Source organism: Paroedura picta, chromosome 12, assembly GCF_049243985.1.
Source record: "Paroedura picta isolate Pp20150507F chromosome 12, Ppicta_v3.0, whole genome shotgun sequence".
NCBI lineage: Eukaryota > Metazoa > Chordata > Lepidosauria > Squamata > Gekkonidae > Paroedura > Paroedura picta.
This window is the reverse complement of record NC_135380.1, coordinates 3,401,060-3,422,008: the sequence shown is the minus strand read 5'-3', so window position 1 is coordinate 3,422,008 and position 20,949 is coordinate 3,401,060. Positions and strand designations below refer to the sequence as shown.

The 20,949-nt window shown below is 55.2% G+C and overlaps 1 protein-coding gene across 3 annotated transcripts in view; it reads left to right on the top strand.

Annotated features, from left to right (window-relative positions):
* The first annotated feature begins 15,689 nt into the window (after window positions 1-15,689).
* Window positions 15,690-20,949, top strand: part of MCAM (melanoma cell adhesion molecule) — a 34,968-nt gene continuing 29,708 nt past the window's right edge. For all 3 annotated transcript variants that reach the window (XM_077305334.1, XM_077305335.1, XM_077305333.1), the window contains exon 1: window positions 15,690-15,848. In XM_077305334.1, coding sequence (XP_077161449.1) covers window positions 15,791-15,848 — 58 coding nt within the window. In that variant the 5' untranslated portion in view covers window positions 15,690-15,790. The remainder of the gene's footprint in view (window positions 15,849-20,949) is intronic.

The following is a 20,949-nucleotide window of genomic DNA, read 5'->3' as shown; positions in this document are numbered from 1 at the left end:
CCTCTACCTGCCCGTTTCCTTGCTGCAGCAGAACTGAAGTGAAGTTTAGGACTAGCCAGCGCTTGGCCCAAAGTCCCGAGCAGGCAGGATGAGACTGCAGCTCCCGGCTGTTCCTCACCTACCAGGGATTACAGCATCCCTCCGTGTCGAGGAAGTTGCTGCAGAGAGCTAGCTCGGTCTGGGAATCCTACAACACTGGCCAAGCTGAAGCTTGTGCAATCTTCTAATTAAGGGAATGATCTTTTTGCACCATTTTTAAAATGGGCTTTCAGCCTGAAACCTCCCAAATTCCTTTGAAAGCTGTTCAGCGGTTTCTTTTCTCACTCTGGCAAGGTTTTTTAATGCTGGTATTTTATTAACAACTGTTAATATTTTTTTTTGCTTTTTGATTATTCTTTGTTTTGTTAGCCTCCTCAGGTAGGCTCTCCGTAGAGTAAATTGATTGCTTGGTAGGGTTGCCAGCCTCCAGGTGGGGCCTGGGGATTGCCTGGATTTACACCAGACTACATAGATCAGTTCCCCTTCTTTGGAGGTTGGACTGCACTGAATTATACCCTGCTGAGATCCCTCACCAGGCACCCCCCACTCAATTGCTAGGACTTTCCCAACACTGAACTGGCAACCCTACGAGGCACTTGCGGTGTGGCCCCAAAAACCCTTCATTGAAAACAGACTCAAGTATGACTCTGCACAGACACACTAAGGACTCCTCTCTTAGAGGTCTCATGTCTGAAGGGGTAAGGATTACTCCTTGCCTACCTGTGCCGAAAACAGCTGATTCTGAGTTTTGGGAGACTCTGGGGAGAAAGTGCCCCCCGATGCCCCTTTCTGCCCGTCACCCTCCCCCCTTCTTCCCTGTCCCCCAACTCACCTGCACTCAATTGCCCATTTCCTCCATCCCCCATCCCCAGCCAGCAGCAGGAGATGGGAGTGTAGAGTGGCCAGTTCCACATTGCAAAACTCCTAGAGTTGGGGCTGGGCCTTGGGGGAGGACAGGGACCCCAGTGGGATACAAGGCTGAGCTCCATGACCAGCCTTGAGGACCAGCAGGTCTTGCCACCCTCCTGACTAACCTCCAAATCTCCAGGGGTTTCTCGACCTGGATCCAGCTGCCCTTCCCCTCCGTCCCCCGCTAGAGAGGACCGGGCATCCCTACGTCACGATGAAGCAGCACCCAGCCTCAGCCCTGGCCCCAAGCCCAGAAGGCATTCCAGGTCAGGTGGCATTGCTTGCCAGCCTGCTTGAGCCATGGAGCCTCTCATTTTGGAAATTGAGCCCTGGGAAGCGTTCCAAGGGAAATGTGCTCCACCGGCGTTTCCTCTGCGCTCCTGAGTCGCCAAGCAAGGCGTTTCGTTTCTTCAAAAACAGCCTCTGTGCGTTACATCCCTGGTTCCAGCTACATCTCTCCCCCCACGCCCTAGCTGACCCTTTTTCCTCTGCTAATTTGGAGATGGAGGGCACTAACCAGTGTTTATGTTCCAGTTGCCCTTTTTAGACTGAGTTAGCTGCTCCGGGGCTGCCAGCCTCTAGCTCTGGCATTGGGACTACCTTGTCCTCCATGGCCCTGGGGGATGGGGGGGGGCGGTAGAGAGGTCAGGGTTACGAGATCCAAGGTGGGAAACCCCTGAAGATTTGAGGACAGAGACACGATGCCATCGAGTTCATCCTCCAAGGCCTCCCTTTTCTCCAGGGGAACTGACCCCTGTAGGCTGGAGAGGAGCTGCAATTCCAGGGGATCCCCAGGCCAAACCTGGAGGCTGGCATCCCTATCATGGTGCGAAGGTGTGGCCAGAATGACAACGGATACCCAAGCAGCGGTTGCCTGATAGGAAGCAGCCGTTTCAGAGGGCTCTGTGGCATCACAAGGCCATGTGGCTAAGCTCCCTCCGCGCCCTAAATGCTGCCCTGCCTGGGCACTGCCCTCAAATCTCCAGGGACTTCCCAAACCTCAGCTGGCATCCTTCACCTGCTCTGATGGTGTCCCTTCTTCCTAAGTGGCCCCTGCCATTTCCTGGAGGGAGGATTCATGCCATTCCAGTACCGCTTGGAAATGCTCCCAGTCCCATCTCCAGGCTCCAACGGAGAATGAGATGGTGTGGATGATTTTCATTTCAATAAAGGACTCAGACGGACGCTTCAAAAACTGCATTTATTATCCTTTGCCATATTGTTGGATCTTTCTTCTGCTTGTCCCAGCTGGAGGCTGGCAACCCTAACTGATACGGCTACCAGGACGCTGACAAAGCCCGCTCTGGAGAGAAGGGCCTCGGGGCTCTGACAGCCTTTTGACAGGCCTTGATCCGTATCCTTGTGCCGCGAGCTACCAGCGGGGACACCGTATCCCACAGAGCCCTGACTGACAGCGACGGCTCATCCCGTCCTCTCCTCATCCAGGGCCCAGGGATTTTCTGTTCACGGAGATGAATGGCCCCCGTCTCCCAGCCTGCCACCTGGGCCTCCCCCCTGCCTGGATCCCACCTGGTACACTCTTCCAGACCGGGAATTGATGGCCAGCCCTCTTTACTGCAATTAATTAGTTCATTAGCTCAGGCGAGAAGCCGGACAGCTGCTCTCTCGCCTGTAGCCTCCCTGTCCTTCCCTCCACCCACGGCACTCGCTTGGGCCAGCCGCATAACTACGGCCTTTGTGGGCGACCAGCGCCTAACGCATCCCTTTGGCTCCCAGACAATGGGGGCTTTTTCCTCATGCATGCGCTAAAGGGCAAGATGAACACAAGCGCTGTTTGCGAAGGAAAGACGGACACAAAAAAAGAGGCGGGGTGGGTGGACGCTCTTGCTTCCCGCGGCCCATTTCCCAAAGAGTGGCCCGTTTTATAGAGGCAGGATTTGGTGTGCCACTCCCGCCAATTTGGAGTCCTCCATCTGTGGGGTTGCCAGCCTCGGTGGGGCCTGGAGAACTCCTGGAATTAGAACTGGTTTCTGAGCAACAGAGACGCATTTCCCCTGGAGGAAATGACTGCTTTGGAAGTTCCAGTATTTGGGGAGGGGAAGAGAAATCTCACTTGGTCAACTCTTTCCACCCTATGCCAAATTTTATCCACTTCTACCGTGTCCCCCCTTTCTAAACTGAAATGTCCCAGCTGTTTCAGCCTCACAGCGAAGGTGTTCCAGCCCCCTCATCATCTTGGCTGCCCTCCTCTGTCCGTTTTCCAGCCCTGCAATGCCTCTTTTGAGAGACGGGGCCCAGAACTGCGCAGAGTATTCCAAAAGAGGCTGCACGAGGTCTCCGTGTCCAGCGCACCCCTCTTCTTTTCTTCCTTGTTGCAATTTAATTACGCCTGCCGCCTTGCATGTTCCCCTTGTTTCTGCAAGCTGTTTTGAACGGCAAGGAAAACAAACACCTTAAACAATAAACATGCAGTCGCTTGCCGGTTCCTGCCTCCCTCTTCCTGACCTCCCCGAGGCTGTCTGAGATGATGTTTAATTAAGAGGAAATGAATGAAAGAGGGGGGACCCTTTGTGTGAACAGATGCTGCCTGTTGCTGTGGAGACAAGGCGCATGCTGTCTCAAAGAGGAGGTTGACTTAGGGCCTTGCTTGCTCAGAGGCGCCACACGCCCTGGCAGGAGCAACACCCAAGTGGCAACAGGAGGGCTGCTATCCCAGGGCTGGCTGAAGAGATGCCACAGGCCCATCATCACCGCCATGGCCCTGATTCAAGTGGGTAGCCATGTTGGTCTGAAGCAGCACAATAAAATCAGAGTCCAGTAGAACCTTTAAGACCAACAAATTTATCCAGGGCGTGAGCTTTTGAGTGCAAGTGTCTAACCAAGATTGCTTGCACTCGAAAGCTCACACCCTGAATAAATCTTTGTTGGTCTCAAAGGTGCTCCTGGACTCTGATTCTTTTGCGCCATGGCTCTACTGGCTTTAGCTCACCCCTCAGTTCTTCATCGTAGCTCCTGGAAAGGGTGCCATAAGCTTCAAATGGCTGGAGCCTGGAGAAAAGATTGTGCACGAGTGCTTGCACTCGAAAGCTCACGCCTGGAATAAATCTTTGTTGGTCTTAAAGGTGCTGCTGGACTCTGATTTTATGGAGCTGATTTCCAGACAGCAGAGAATGAATTCTCTAAAGAAACGGCCACATTGGAGGGGGAACTCTGCAGCCACGTGTCTCCGCTGAACTCCCTTCTCTCCCTCAAACCCTGCCTTGTAGGCTTTACCCCCAAATTTCCAGAAGTTCCTCAACTTGGAGTTGGCCAGTCTGGCGTAGTGATTAAGAGTGTCGGCCTAGGATCTGGGAGACCCAGGTTCAAATCCTCAATTGTGCCACGAATGCACGCTGTGTGTCCTTGGGCCAGTCCCACTCTGCTGGCCTAATCTACCTCACAGGGTTGTTGTGAGGATAAAGGGGGGGAGAGAATGATGCAAGCTACTTTGGGTCCCCATTGGGGAGAAAGGCATTTAATTAAAATCAATTAAATGAATAAATAAGAAAGCCTATTTTGAGGCTTGGTTATCTCAGGGGGTGTGTGTGCGAAAGAGGGGGGGGCTATTGTTCTTTCCTTTCCTCTTCAGAAAAGCAGGGCTGGGTGTTATTGTTGACAAAGACCGAAGTTCCTTCTGCGGTGAGACCAGCCTGTCAAGGGCAGAACAGGTCTCGTGCTAACCCAACTTGAAAATCCAGATGTGCTTTATTTTAAACTCAGCCCCTTCCTCTTCTGCTCACGCTTTCCTTCCTCTTCTCTCCCCCTTCACTGGCTTCATTTCCCAAGATGCCAGCAGTCCCCCCATAAACAATGGCCATTGCAGCTGGGATTGACAATCTGCAAAGAAAGCAGGGGCAGAGGCGGGGGGGGGGGCGGAGAATAGCTCCTCACACACGGAAATGCGTACATATGTTCTGCCTGCCCCACAGAGGCTCGTCTGTCTGCCACGGTCCAAAGTTGAAAAATGGGGGACTCTGCATGACGTCAACGGCCTCTGTGCCCATCCTCTTCCTCAAAGCATTTGACTGTCCACTTGGCAACAGTACTCTAGGCTAGATAGATGGAAGTGGGTCCAACAAGAGTGCTCTTGGCTCATTACCAGAACAATCACATTCGATCATGGAGAATCTTAACCCCTGGCCTTTCTGTGCATCGGACAGATAACGTCAGCTCTGCTCCAGAAGACGGCGTTGCCTGGCATGGAAAGAATCCTGCAGAGATACCTTGGCCAATCCCAATAACATGACTCGATCTTGAATTGCAGGACGCCAGCAACCAGCCAAATATTTGGTGGCTACAGTTCAAAACTGCAGTCATAAACTTCCTTCCTCACTTTGCAAGCTCTGCACAGGTCCAAAACCCCTCGAGGTCAGTTGGTCCTGGCTGGTGGCTGGTGTTGGACTAGGAGCAGGAAGACCCAGATTCGAATCCCCACTCTGCCTTGGGGAATTCATCAGCCGTTTGGGTCTCCCATGGAAACCAAGGTGGGCTACAAATGGGGTAAAAGCAATTGATAAAAACGTTTGCCAAGCTTCACCGGACTCTCTCTCTCTCTCTTGCAAGCTCTGCAGTTTCAATCTAAGGTTTTTGCCCACCGGTCTGGGAGGCCTGATAACACCACCGTGACCATCTGGTTCTCCAAACCCGGAGATAAACCTCTCCTGTGTGTGTCACGTTTTCCCCACATGGTGTTTTAATAAGCCTTGGTGAAGAGCACTAAAGCCGAGCCAAACGGGGAAGGAGACGTGTTAGGTCCCCCCCCCTAATTGAAATCATAAACAGCTCTGTGCCCTCTGATCCCCTTCTCTGTTTGCTTTGAGAAGAGAAGACCACTTTTTTCCTCCTCTCTTTTTTTGACGTGGCGAGCTGCCCGGTTCCTTGTCTAAATGTTTATCACATTACCGTTGAATTTCCATCGGACGGAACAAGGGTCTCTCATCCCAGCTTATTTGCATGCTGCTCTGCAGTTGGTCAAAATGCAACGGGTGGGCGTGGCTAGAGGGGGTTGGGGGTCCTTCAAAGCAGGGGTAGTCAAACTGCGGCCCTCCAGATGTCCGTGGACTACAATTCCCAGGAGCCCCCTGCCAGCGAATGCTGGAAGGGGGCTCCTGGGAATTGTAGTCCATGGACATCTGGAGGGCCGCAGTTTGACTACCCCTGCTTCAAAGTGTGTGGGGACCCCACCGCCACCCCCACATACTTCTGCATCCCACCCCTTTGCCTCATGGGGACCCTAATCCACTTTTATGTGTGTTTCTAAGGAACGAGCCAGGGCAGGAAAAACCCTGACCCAGATTTCAGGCCTGCATGGATAGCAACCCAGCCCTTCATTTGGACTTACTAAACCCTCCAATAAATATGGGTATTTTCAAACAGCGGGCAAGTTTGTTTGTGCCTTTTCTTTTTTTAGCCAAGGATAACATCAGGACAGCATATTTGCTGGCTTACAGTACCAGCTTGGAATTTAACCTCTCCTCCGGCATCAGGGTTGCCAGCTGCCCAGTGGGGCCTGGAGAGTTCCAGGAATGGCTGCTGATCTCCAGACTGCAGAGATCAGCTCCCCTGGAGAAAATGGAGGACAGTCTCTGTGGCTTGAGCTTCCTCTCCAAACTCTCCACTCCCGAGGCTCCCCCCCCACCAATCTCCAGGTATTTCCTAACCGGGAGTTGGCAACCCTTTCTAGCACGCAGGCCATGGGACATTTCTAGCTCTCGAGATCCCGGAAGCCCTTTCTGAAAACCAGAAGAAATCAGGGTTGAAGGTGGATAACTGGAGCAAGCTCATAGTCTCCCACCTGAATGCACACGCTGTGTGTGTGTTTTGTATCACAGTAGCTGGCCACGACAGCCTGTCTAGAAATGAGCCAAGAAGAGTTTGAAGGTGTTTATAAGAAAATCTGATCATCGTCTGTGCAAGAGATACCCGGCTGGAGCTGGTGGAGCTTTCGGCTGTTGTGCATTGCTCGGTCAGGTGTTTGCTGGGGGGGGGGGAGGTGTCTCTTCTTGATGGCCCGGGAGGGGTCAAAGGGAAGTTGCATTCTACACCCCGTGCCTCCCTAGGGACTCCTGACTCAGGCTGTTTGGCAACGGTCTCGCTGCACTCCGACTGGAAATGGAGTTGGGAAGGTTCAGGGAAAGTCTTGCCGGACGGTGGCGGGAAGGGCTGTCCTGATGGGTGGTCAAGGCAAGAGGGGAGCAGAGGTGTTTTGCCATGGCCTACCTCTGCATAGCAACTCTGGACTTCCTCGGGGATCTCCCAAGAAGCGATCAGAGCCCACTCGGCTTGGCTTCAGAGATCTGATGAGACGGAGCTAGCATGGGCCAATCAGGGCAGGGCTACCAGACGCAAGGGCCAAAAGCCGGGGAGCTCCTCAGCAGCATCCAGCTCCCCAGATCAGTATCAGAGCATCGAGGCAAACAGAGCGCTGACTCAGAAGCCGTTGCTTGCTTTCTGAAACCTCCTTATTACCCCCATATCCTTCAGGCACTGCTGATAGCCAGCCCCTTAAAACAACAGGCCTTTCTGATTTAGTCCCTATCAGTGAATCCGTCCCTCCTCCCTGAACACAGATCCGGCTTGACCTTTTCGCTGTTTGAATGGGAATGGAACCAGCTGACCTTCTTCTTCTTCAGTCTCCTAATCTGTTTGTTTTGACAGCAAATGGCAGGGCTTAAGCCAATGAAGGCATGCAAAGAAGGGCAGCAGATGGACAGGCCAAGGCCACCCTCTGCAGCTCCCTCTTGTGCCCCAAAAGGATTTCCCAGAGAGGCGCAAGGAGCAGGTGAGACACCTTTCGATCCGGCAGAACTCTAGCTACAGCAGGGATGGCGGATCGGGGATAAGAAAGAGAGGAAAGCCGACATCTGCCAGCTAGGGATGCCAACAGGCCTGGAGAAAAAGGTCCATTTCCTATTATTTCCCAGGGTTATACCTTTCCACATATTGAGTCTCTTTTAAAGGGACAGGACACCTTCCTTTCCTCTCCCCACAACGGACACCCTGTAAGGTAGATGAATCTGAGAGAGCTCTGAGCAAACTGTGATGGGCCAAGGCTGGCTGCACATGCGGGGTCGGGGAATCAAACCTGGTTCTCCAGATTGGAGGCTGCTGCTCTTAACCGCGACACCAAGCTGGATCCATCTCATGCGGTATCAGCTGTGGTCAGTAGGTCCTAATATCCTGTTGGCACGGAGCCATGTGGCTGATCTTGTGCCACGCTGCAATGTGCAAATACCACGCTAGTGCAAGAGCCCATGCAAACAATCTAGGGATGCCAGCCTCCAAGTGGGGCTTGAGGATCTCTTGGCAGTACAACTCATCTCCAGAGTGCAGAGATCAGTTCCCCTGGGGAAACAGGAATGCTTTGGAGGGCAGACTCTAGGGCAAGGGACCCCCTCTGAGGCCCCTGCCCTCCCCAGGCTCCATCTCCAAACCTCCTGGAATTTTCAAACTGGGAGCTGGCAAAGTTACCTGCCCATCTTCCACCAGTGCTCAGGAGGTACCTGACAGCCCTAAACCAATCCCTGCCTCGCTACACAGGAGAATCACGGTGTTACCCATCAGTGCAGGGGTAGTCAAACTGCGGCCCTCCAGATGTCCATGGACTACAATTCCCAGGAGCCCCCTGCCAGCGAATGCTGGCAGGGGGCTCCTGGGAATTGTAGTCCATGGACATCTGGAGGGCCGCAGTTTGACTACCCCTGCATCAGTGCATCAATCGCTACACTTTTGAGATTTTTTCGCAGAACTCTTCCTTGAGAAAGGAGGCAGATTGTTGAAAAGCTCTTGAGCAGGGGTAGTCAAATTGCGCCCCTCCAGATGTCCATGGACTACAATTCCCGTGAGCCCCTGCCAGCATTCACTAGCAGGGGCTCATGGGAATTGTAGTCCATGGACATCTGGAGGGCCGCAGTTTGACTACCCCTGCTCTTGAGAGTGCAGGGCGATCCTGCCACCAGTCGGCAGGACCCACGGAGACATGCGTTTGCATGACCCTGTGTTTCTCCGTTCTTAAATCCATTGTCTGCTCTTTGACAGCAGGTTCTGAAACTGAGGCCCAGACCTAGCAAAACCCCGCAAGAGAAAACGGATCAGTGGCTGCCTTTCTGCCTTCCCTCCCCAGCCCTCGCCTTCCTTTCCTCCTTGCTTGGGGGCAAGCTCTGCTCGCTCTCCCTTTGGAATCCTCTTCCCTGCGGCTATGCCAGTCACTCTGTCTTTTGCAAAATGGAACAGTCTGGTGCCCGGAATCTTATCTCAGCCCAATGATGCCATTTTAAGCAACTAATCTCATTTTGTATGTGCATGGGGGGGGGGAATTAATCATTTCTGATGAATCATATGAGCCCATTCCGCTCTGTACAAGAAGGGAAGAGAGGTTTGCAGTGACGGTGGAACAGAAAATCTAACTAGAGAAAAGGAAGGCTTGCAGGAGAACTGTGGATGTCCCACTGAAGCCTGGGAGGGGGAGGGGGGAAGGCCAAAAATGACCTTTGCATGTTTAACCTGAACAGCAGTGCCTTTGTTAGGCTCAGGTAGGCTTTGCAAATCACACCCAGTCCACAGGGAGGGGGCTTCAAGGTGGAGTTTATTGTCTGCTCTTGCAGCTCAAATATTTGGGGTGTCCATTTAATTGCGCTTGGAACAAAGACGTCGGTGGCCAAATTAACATGGAGCCCAGAGGGGTGTAGCAATCCTACAGCTTGCAGCTGACGGCCGGTCTGCCTTTTAACAGGTTTCGTTAACAAGATTAATCAAAATATAAACATTACCCCAAGCAATGAACTTAGCACATCATAAATAAAACCTGCCTCTCTGAGATGGGAGAAGCCAGTTTCACAATGTTTTCATGTTCAGCCCCGCTGGAAGGAACACAACCGTACCAAAACAAGCTTCTGAAGACGAAGGGTGCCTCTCCTTCGCTCAGTCCATCCCTCCCCTTAAAATTCCTTCCCGCTGATAGAGTTGGGTAATTTACCAATTTCGCCCCAAATAAAAGCCACAGTGATCCTACGTCTGTGTGGTGCTCCTTTCATGACTGAAGGCAGCTGTGGCACCAAGGTTGTTTCCTGCGCACCCTATGCTCCTCCATACAAGTGTGTAGAATCATAGAATCATAGAGTTGGAAGGGGTCAGACAGGCCATCTAGTCCAACCCCCTGCTCAACGCAGGATCAGCACAAAGCAAGTGTAGTTGTGTTGGTCCCTAACCCTAACCCAAACCCTAACCCTAACCATAGTAGCGGGATCAAGTTGGAGTGAGTCCAACGGCACCTTTAAGACCAACTAAGTTTTGCTCCAGGTGTAGGTTTCCATGCGCTGCACAGCACATTTTGTCAGACACAATGAAATGGGAGTGCCAAGACCACCTATGCAAGCGGAGAGTGGCCCATGGATTAGGACACGACATAATGAAGACGTTGACCAGATGCATGGGCCTTTCAGAAATAATAAGCTACATTTAGCAGATCATTGTTCGTTTGGGCTCAGCTCCGGAGGGGAAACATAGTAAAGGAAATAAAAATGTCAAGATTAAAGATGAATGGACAAATGCATTCCCAATTGTGGAATTTGAGAGTCATTCAAGAAGACCCCGTCACTAGGCAGGGTGGGGTTTGGGGACGTGGGGGACATCAGCAGGCAGGGTATGGTGAGAGTCCACCCCCCAAAGGAGCCATTGTCTCCAGAGGAACTGATCCTGGTTGCTTCGGGGCTTCCTTCTCTCTCTCTGTTTTCCTCATCAGGCTCTCTGCCAGGTCTTCTCTCTGTCCCTTCCTGCCTCCCCGTTTCCCTTCCCCATCTGTGCCCAAACAAATGAGTCCTCCTGGCACTCAGCTGCAGAAACAAAGGGGGAAGGAAGCAGACGGTGGCTGCATTGTCAAGGGAAGCAAACAAAAGAGAGGAGCGGAGAGGACTATGGAAGACATGGGAAAGCCCTGCCAAGCCAGACAGAAGGGCGGGGGCAACGACATCTACCCGGGGTGGAGGCTGGGGGTCTCCCCATTCTGGCATCCAAGCACAACATGTGCCACTAAAGTCAGCCAGATATTGGCAGCCAAGGTTCCCCCTGGCCACTGGCAGGGCCTGTTGCAGTGCGTGGCCAGCTCCAGGCTGGGGATGAAGCCTGGGGAGGACAGGGACCTCAGTGGGGCACAAGATCATGGAGCCCACCCTCCTGAGCACCCCTTTTCTCCTGATCAGACTGATCTCTTGTAGCCTGGAGATGAGCTGAAATTCCCGGGGATCCCCAGGCCCCACCTGGAGGCTGGCATCCCTAGGCCCGCTTACAGAAAGAAATGTGCCGAAAGGGCAGTTCTTTGTAGGTCTGGGGAAGCCAGGATCTATCGGGGCCCATCGGCTCCCCGGCTGAGGCTTCCGAGCACCAAGCGGTGATCAGAACTGTGGGCACGAAGGGGGCCGAATGACCCACCCCAGGCTGGGGACAAACGGGGCAACCAGCACGCCCACGCCAAAACCAGGCACACTTTCCAGGGCTCGCTGCAGAGGCAGGCTCTGTGAGGTGTCTGTGGCCGGACAGTGAGGGCCTTGTCTCGCTCCTGCCAGCGTGCAGAAGAGCTTCCAGCCGCCCAACTGTCAAACATTCCCCCCTCCCAATTTATAGGACAGATAACGGCTTTCCCACAGCTGCCCTGCTATGCATGACCCAACAGCTGCATGGGGCAGAAGGAGGGGGGGAAGCGGACTCTTGCGCCTGGTTTCACATGGGAAGCAGGAGACCGGGGGGGGGGGGGGACACAGCAACAGCTCCCTCCCTGCACAGCCGCAGTGCCCTGGCATTTCCCATCCGGAATCCGCATTCGAGTGGAGGGGGCACAGAAGAGAGCCCATTGCAAAACCAATGGAGGAGGAGAAGCGTTGAATTTTTCTATACCCCACTTTGCACTACCCAAAGGAGTCTCCAAGCGGCTTCCAATCTCCTTCCCTTCCTCTCCCCACAAAGGCAGGAGGGGGCTGAGAGAGCCCTAAGAGAACTGGGACTGGCCCAAGGTCACCCAGCCAGTGGCGTGTGGAGGAGGAGTGGGGAATCCAACCAGCTTCTCCAGATTAGAGGTCACTGCTCTTAATCACTCCACCATGCAGCATGGATGGGTCGCCAGCCTTTTGGTACAATGAAATGGACAAGGAAAAAATGCCGTGCAGAATTAAAAAACGGAACCCATAAAATGACAATAAGGAAAGCTGCATGTTCAAGGCTGGGAAGAAAGCAGGAAAAGTAAGCCTAAGGAGGGCATATCGCCTTGATTCAGTGGTAGAAGATGCCAGGATCAGGCCCCAGCAGCTCCAGTTAAAAGCAGCAGGAAAGAGCCATGTAAAATGCCTTGACCTGCAGAAGGGGCCTGGTTCAGCCTGCTGGGTCTCCAGTGAAGAGGCTCAGAGGGCAAGCGATGGGAAAGAGCCTTCACCTGAGACCCTGGACAGCTTCCGCTGGTCTGAGTGGGGTTGTCAGGTGTGTCTCCCCCCGCCCTGTTGACCCATGGGGAATTGCCAGATCAAGGTTGGGAAAGCCCAGGCAATTTGGAGGTGGAGCCCGGATAGGACAGGGACAGTGTCACAAAGCCTGCCCTCCAAAGCAGCCATCTTGTCCAGGGAGTTGATGGCACCAACAACTTAACCAGAAACAGAATTCCAGAGCCCCCCACTTCGCCAGGCCTTCTGTTCACCACCCTCAGTCCCAAAAGCAGTGGCTTGCTTGAGTTCCCGTTGTGTCACAAGGAATACTTCAACCTCAAGCCATGAACGGGAGTGAAGAACTCTGTTCGTAATAGCCCAAGGTTTTATCCAAGTGCCAGGCATGTCCGTTCTTGCCCACCTTTTTTCGTTTAACCTCTCGGTCTTTGTAAACAAACAGAAGCCAGTTCAAGAGGTAGCTATTGCACATGCTGGCAGGGACTCATGGGATAATATAACAAGCAGTTAATTTACATTCTGACTGGCTAGCCATGCCCGGCACATTGTGGGGAGCCCTTACACAGATGCCGGTAACGTCCTATTCTCAGTTTTGGTAACAGTCTACCTCCTGCGTCAAATTTCCTGTGGCTACATCTATAGGTTTCCTAAAGGTCAAGAAGCCACAGCTAGATTTGCTGCCCGGCGTTCATATTATTTAGCAGAACTACACAATCGCTACAACAAGACCATGCAACTAATCTTGCGCTTCCTTGAAGGTGGATTCACCACGGAATAAACTAGTTTGGGAATAGATTCAAGTGGGTCGCTGTGTTGTTCTGAAGGAGCACAACAAAAATGGAGTCCAGGAGCACCTTAAAGGCCAACAAAGGTTTATTCAAGGCGGGAGCGTTCGTGTGCAGGCCCCCTTCCTCAGACAGAATGGAACGAGGATCACGAGTGTACAGATATATAGAAAAGGTAAATTAGTGGCAAATTAGTAAACGGCGTCATAGTATCCAAACTGTGCCATCTTACGACATGGTACGGGCTGACTCATGCTGGCCTCTAGTTGGGGGTCTCGTCTGCTGGTCTCGGAGCTGAGTGAACGATGCAGAGGGAGTCCCTGTCTTGGCTGCCGCCTCTAATCCCCCCTCCTCGGACGGGGGGCTGCCTGGATCAGTGGGTCAGGGAAGCGTCCCTGGCAGCTGGTGGCTCAGACTTCTCTTGCAAAGTCCTTCATTAGCAGGCTCCCTCGTCTGGCTGGATCTCGCTGAAACAGCAGGGCCAACTTCAGGGGACAGAGGTCGGGGCCATTAATTCAGCGCCTGGTAAAACGGCCAGCAATTCAGTGGCTATTTTAATGTATTTTAAATTATGTATTCAATCTTTACTTCTCCCCACAGTGCTGAATGTTCTTCTTTCTCTTGTGTTTTAATTATTGGCTTATCATTTTGCCAACTGCCATAAAGGTAAAGGTATCCCCTGTGCAAGCACCGAGTCCTGTCTGACCCTTGGGGTGACGCCCTCCAGCGTTTTCATGGCAGACTCAGTACGGGGTGGTTTGCCAGTGCCTTCCCCAGTCATTACCGTTTACCCCCCAGCAAGCAAGCTGGGTACTCATTTTACCGACCACGGAAGGATGGAAGGCTGAGTCGACCTTGAGCCGGCTGCTGGGATTGAACTCCCAGCCTCATGGGCAGAGCTTCAGACAGCATGTCTGCTGCCTTACCATTCTGCACCACAAGAGGCTCATGCCAATTGCCATAGACTTCCTTGAATAAATGCATCGCTGGGTATAACAAGCACTGAAAGATATATCTAAAACAGGGCTGCCCAGCCAGGGGTCTGTGGACCCCCAGAGGTCTGCAGCCATTCCCCTTCTGGGACGGCCAAACTGTGCCTCTCCAGATGTCCATGGACTACAATTCCCATGAGCAGGCAACGGCAAACCACCTGCAAAGGTTCTTGTTTAGCAGTCAGACAGTCCTAGGATCCCTTGGCTGCAGAACACACACGCCATACGATAAATAATTAATAAATAAATAATCCCCCCTCTCCCCCGCCCCAGACAGGCCTAATCCCAGACATGTTTACTTCAGCAAGGTTGCTGGGTCACGTGCCTTCAAGCCACACCCCGCTGATGACACCCAGCACCTCCGCTTCTGGCCAAGCACGCGGCCGTCTGCTGATTCCACTGGGAGCAAGCGCCCAGCCAGAGTGGCCCTCCGGCCTCGGTCAGCACCGTCAGGACCGCTCGGCCCCGATCCAGGCCGCGGCAGCAGGACGCAAAGGGTTTGGCCTCGCCTTGCTGGAAACTGTTTGGGCAGGGGGCTGTCCTGGGCGGCAGCCAGGGGTGGGCGCGGCCGAGGGGTTGCCCGGCTCAGAGGGCGAGGGTACCAACAGGCCTTTTCTCAGCCGACTCCCGGCTTTCCAAATGCCCCGTTTGGCTCCTGGGCTGTAAAGTGCCAGAGATGAGCCCCGCATGGTGGCCGGCCATTCTCTTCCAGAAACATGACGCTTGATTTCATTTCAAAATGCTTTTCCTCACACATCAGTTGATTGACAGACACTTGGTTGACATTTCAACCTCCGGAGCCCAAATCTGGTCTGGGGGCTGCACACTGAGCCGAAAGGTGGGACCCCGGAAGGACACCGATCTCTTTGTGGATTGCCCAGCCTGGCCCATCTGCACAGAGCCTGGACGCTCAGGAAGGGTCAGCCTGCTTAGCGCTTGGAGGGGAGACCCCCAAAGCAGCCCAGGCCAGGGCTGTATGGAGGGGGGGGGCGGATGGACGACCAGGTTCGACTCCCCATGGGGGCAATGGAAGCTCCCTTGGCCGACCTTGGCCCAGACATTCCCTCTCAGCCGAACCTGCCTTAGGAGGATAAGACGGTAGGAAAGGCACCCGATGGGGAGGAACTGGGGCTTCTTTGGCACCCCGCTTTTCACTACCTGGAGGTGTCCCAGAGGGGCTTCCAATGGCCTCCCCTTCCTCCCTGCGAGGTTGGTGGGGCGGAGGGAGCTCTGAGAGAACTGAGGCTGGGCCAAGGTCACCCAGCTGCCTGCCTGGGGGGGGGCAGGAGGGGGGACTCCAGCCCGGCTCTCCGCTCTCCAACCGGTGTGGCTTTCTCTCGGGAAGGTGCTGGCGGCGGGCAGGGTTTCCCCTATAATACCCCGAAGCGCTCCCTGGCCCGGCTGCGGCTGAACGGCTTCGGGCATCCCTGGGAGGTAGGCCGCCCCCTCCGCCTGCCTGGCCGGGGCTTCCCGGGCCGCTCGCCAGGGGTGGGTGGGAGGGGTGGGGGTGGCACCCCCTCCCTCTCCCCCTCCCTCTCCCCCTCCCCCTCCCCTCGCTCCTGACGTCAGCGCCGCCCGGGCTCCTCGGCCGGCAGCTCCTCTCGTCGGTGCATTTGGAGCCTCGACTCCGGCGCGGAGAACAATGAGCGTCGCCCGCCTCGCCCTCGCCTGCCTCTTGCTCGCCGCCTGCCGCAGCAGAGGTGAGCGCCGGGCGGGCGAGCGGGCGGGCGGGCGGAGAGTCGCGCTTGCAAATGCCCCGGGCGGAAGGGGGGCGGCGGACTCTTTTGCATTCGCGGGGGTTTCTTCTTTGCTTGGCGGGCAGGCAGCAGGCGGCGGGGACCGTGCAAGTGCCGCGCTCGGCGGGCGGCTGCAATCGTGGGGCGGCCGGCCCGGGGGGGGGGGCGGACACACCCCCTTTTTCTGCTCGCGTCCCGCGGGGATCGTTTTTGCAAGGCAGCAAAGCGGGGCTTTGTTATTTGCAAGCCAGGTGGGGGTCTGCACGGTCTGGCGGGCGGGGGTGGGTGGGGGGCGTTGCATTCATTTACCCGCCCGCTCCTTTCTGTCGTCGCGTCTTTTGCCCGCGCGTGCCCACCCACCCCGCTAGGTCTCGGCTGCGGGAAGCCCCTGGCAACTGGTGGGGGAGAAGGGGGGCGGGCCAGCCTCGTGCATGCAGATCCGCCCGGGCGGGGGGCTTTGGGCGGGGGGCTCGGATTGCTGCTGCATCTTTTGGTAAGAGAGGGGGGGATGCAGCCCCCTGAAGCCCCCCGCAGCCCCTTCCTCCCCAGCTCAGCCCTCCCTGCTGGAAGACCCAGGTAGTCATTCTTCGCATTTCTCCCGGCCCCGCCCCAGAAATCTCAGCCTCGGGTTTATGGCTCCTTTGTGAGAGAGACTTCGAAATGGGGGGCGAGGGGGGGGGCGCAGCCCTTCTCCCCCCCCCCTCCCCAGGCAACACGTTCTTCCCAAAATGCCCGCGCCGTCTAGGTTGCGAGCCCCTCGGAAGGGGAGACCGGTTGCCACGGCCGGGAGACCCGGGAGGGGGGGAGCCCAGGGAAACCGGTGCGAAGCGCTGGATTTGGGGGTACAGGCATTGTTCTGACAGCCAGCCCCCGCCCCGAACACGCCCTGTCTGGCTGGCCAGCCTGCTTGCAAAGCCTCAGGCACGCGGCGGGGTGCATGGGATTGGGGCCCGGGCGCGGCTGGGAAGGGCCACAGCTCCCCTGGGAGGAAGCCCTCCCGAATGTCTTGGGGGAGCCTGCCCCAGAGGGCTCCCACGGTGGGGATGTCTCCCCCTGCACAGGAGGAAGGGGGCGGGGGAGTTTGGGGAAGGGGGGCTGTCAGAAGAGCAGGATTCGAATCCAAAAGCACCCCAAGGATTGGGAGGGGGGGGGGGAGAAGCTTTTGGGCGGCAAACACTCCCCAAAGCTTCTGCCCCGGACAGTTCGGCGGTCTCTAGGCTGGACGTCAATGAAATCAGGAACCGCGCTTGAAACCTGGGTGGGGAAGGGTGGTGTCCCTTTCTCCCCGGTGGGAAGATTCCTGGGGGAGGTCAAGGCAGACAAAAGGGAAAGGGTGGGGGAGCTGCAGCAGGTGAGACCAGTCTGATTCCCCCCCACACCTCCTCCCGCTGGTGTCTCTGGGGAAAGGAGGGCACTGAGGGATTCAGGGCACACGCCAGACCAGAAGCCGCCCTTCTGTCTGGGAACGGGGGAGGTCTTGGGTGGGAGTCAGGTGGCCCTGACTGTGGTGTGGTGTGGCTCGGCCCCTCCCTGCCTCCCCCACCACCACTTCTGCTCCACCTGCCCACGGTGGTTCTCCCTGGCGTGGCTCTCTCTGTGCTATTTCGGAGGGGTCTCGTCCCCACCCACTCCGGGGACAAAAATCGTCTCCTCTGCTCCAGCAGCCTTCTCCCCCTGCTTGGAGGAGATCTCCAGTCGCATGGGAGACTGGGGGGGGGGGGGGGCTTGTTAAAATGAGCTCTCCCTTTTTAGCTGCCAAGGCACAGCCGGTTCATGGTGACCCTGTAGGAGAATGCTCCCAGGTGGTGCTTCGGCATCGCTGCCTCTGCATTGTGTCCCCGTGGCCCCAGGGCTGACTCTGCTTCGTGCCCGAGAGGGGATGCGATGGGCCAGCCAGGCTATCCAAGTTGGGGGCAGCATCTAGCTTTCGATAAAGGCCGAACTTGGGGGGCCATCACAACGAGCGTTGTTAGAAACCTAAAAGACACAGCAGTCGCCGTGGGGATGCGCCAACGTGGGGTTCGGCTGTTAGTCTGGAGAGGATTTGAATCCGTGTCTCGGTTGCCGCCAACCTCGCTCGGTGGGACACGCCTGCCCTCAACCCCCGATTCTGGAATTCTGCCGCCTTCCCCTCCCAGCCACTGTACAGACTTCCCCGTTTGCATTGTTGATTTATTGACTGGAAACATTTTTCTCCTGCTTTCCACTGGGTCAGGGTCCCTGAGATGGCAAACACTGAAAAAATATTTTTGAACAGTTAAAGAAATACGTTTAAAATCGTACAGGTGATTCATTAAAACACATAAACATCGCCAGAACCAGGGAAGAGGGCCGGAGACTGTAATTGGGGGGATGCCAAAGGAAACCAAAAAGTCTGGAGGGTGGGAGGGCACGCAGACCATCTCCGGCAGCGCTGAGAGCCTCCATTCAGCCTGTGGCTTCTCCGGTTGCTCGTGGACCAGGCGGTGTGTGGGGGTCTTTGTCAGCCCAAAACATTTCCACAGAGCGGCAGGGCCTTCCGACTCCAGGGGGTGGGCTGAGCGTTCTTTCTTCTTGACGGGAGAAACCTGGACTTTGCATTCCTCTTCCCTGCCTTCCTGGAACCAAGTGTGTGTCAAGTGTGCCAGTTTGTGCACATGAGGTGTGCATTCAGGGGAACGGAAGAGGACCGGGAGTATCTGGGAGGACTTTGTGGATGGGTGTCCCCTGCGGCGATCACTCGGTTATCTCCCGTCTCGGAAGCTGAGCCATAAAATAGCTGCAGAGAGCTTTGTTTCTGGACTGGAGCCTGAATTCCACTCCCCGCCCCCTGCCTAATGGGAAAGGCCTGCTCGGCGCTTCCCACCCCGGCCGGGTTTCTCAGCTACCTCATGAACTTGGTGCCGAGGCTGATGAACCTGGGGGAGGGGATGGGCACGTGAAAAGACCCTCGGTCCATCCAGGTGAGTGTTACCTGCCCAGACTGGCAGCGGCTCTCCAGGGTCTCAGGCAGAGGTCACCCGCATCACCTATTGCGTGATCCTTTCAACTCGAGAGAGAGAGGCTGGGGATTGAACCTGGGACCTCGGGCGTGCCAAGCAGATGCTCTGGCGCTAAGCCACGGCCCCTCCCTTCCCCTCTCAGGCAGAGGTCTTTCGCATCACCTGATCTTTTGAACTGGAGATGCTGGGGATAGAACCTGGGACCCTCTGCACGCCAAGCAGATGTTCTGTCACTGAGCCACGTGCAAACGTGATGAACTGAGATAAAACAGAGGTTGGGCCGTGCCGGACGTGAACATGCCTTGCTGCCATGCTCATGCCCTTCCCTTGCTCTGCCTACTTCCCTTTGAGCACAGGCACCTGGGTGAATGGGCATTTCTTGAAATGTCGTTCACGGAGACTTAGAGCCCACGATGGTGGGCAGTAAGCTCCACTTTGCTCAGGCGTCTGCATTTCAATGACGTTCAGCTGGCACCTCCAGTTCAAGGACCTTCCTCTGCCTGGGACTTTGGAGGACAGCAGCCAGTCTGAACAGACGGGGCTAATTCAGTAGAAGGCAGCTTCCTGTGTCCTGCCGAAATAGAATCTGATTAGGCCAGGAGGTTTGCAATCAGGCTGTACGTGTGGGAGGCGTCCGGGGAGCAAGAGACTCCGTTGGGATCCGCTGGAGACGGTTCTCTGTTCAGTCTCGGTTTGCTGTCATGAGTGGCTTGCAGCCAACACCCCGTTTTGGGAGAGTGCACCATTCCCCCCCCCCCCCGCGTCTTTCTGCGTTCCTGAAGCCTCCAACCCTCTGGCCGCTGGAAAGCTCATTCTTGGGGTTGTGGGGCCTGCATTAAAGAACAACCCTGCAGGCTGCAGAGGAGAGGAAAGAGGGGCTGAGATGCCCCCCCCATTGGTCTGTTGTAATCAGTCTTGTCTGCTCTGACTGACAGCAGCTCTCCAGGGTCTCCGGAGGGGTCTTCCACATCACTTTGGCTTTTTAACTGGAGATTCCGGGGCTTGAACCTGCGGCCTTCTGCACGCCAAGCCGAGGCTTTGCCACTGAGCTGCAGTTCGCCCTCTTCACTAACAGCAAAGACGCTTCCTCCGGCAAGATCATGCAGTGGGGCGGAGGCAACAGAGACATTGTGCTTAAAGTGCTCTTTGTTTTTGGGAATATGTTCAACTGCCCTGCTGCCAAGTTTTGGATGAGAGTTTGTAGAACCTTGTCAGAAGACCGCGTAGTGAGTTGGTGGCCGTGGCAAGATTCGAACTGGGGACCTGGTCGGGGTTTGCTCTCGTCAAGCTCTCTCTGTCCTCGTAGCCATGCAGTCTTCCCTTCAAGTCCTGAGACCTGGGCCTGCCAAACCTCTGACGAAGGAGGAAAGGAAGACCTCTCTGCCTTCTGGGCCACTTTGCCTTTTTCTAGGGGGGGAGTTCGGGTTGGTCACTTGGGATCTTCTGTGGATCCTTTAGGTAGCCACTGATTCCACAGGCGAGCCGCTGTTGCCCTGGCTGCTGGAAGAGAGGAACAGATAACAACGTCCCGTCTTACAGAGCTGGTCTGAGAACATCTCTAAAGCTTGTGGTCGTCTGAGCAACCTTCCAAAGGGCCCTTAGTGGTCTTCCAGCTGTTGCATTTGACCTGGCTTGTCTTGTGACCTCTAGAAACGCTCATCAAGGTCATCTTTTCCAAGGTGTTGTGGCATCAAGGAATCTTGGGTAACCAGCGTGTGATGATGCGGAGAATTCTGGGAAAGGAGGGAGGGAAACAATCAAACAGGATTGTTTAGACGGGGCTGCAGCGGAGACCTGTCCTTCTCATGCCGAGATGTCTGACCCCTTTTTAAAACGTTGTGCATTACCACCAAAGCCAGAATGTTGTTTTTCTTCCATAGCTCCCCCCACCCTCAAGCTTGAGAAATGAAAATTTGGAGGGGGATCAAAAGACTTCACTGATTTGCAAGTTAGAGCTCTTCTCTGCTTCGAAAACACACCCCTTCAAGCAAAAGGTCAAGGGGAAGGTAAAAAGAAGGTGGGGAAGAGAGGAGTCTAAACCCCCGGGAGTGGATCCGGTGCAAAGATCTGTGCATGCACACACA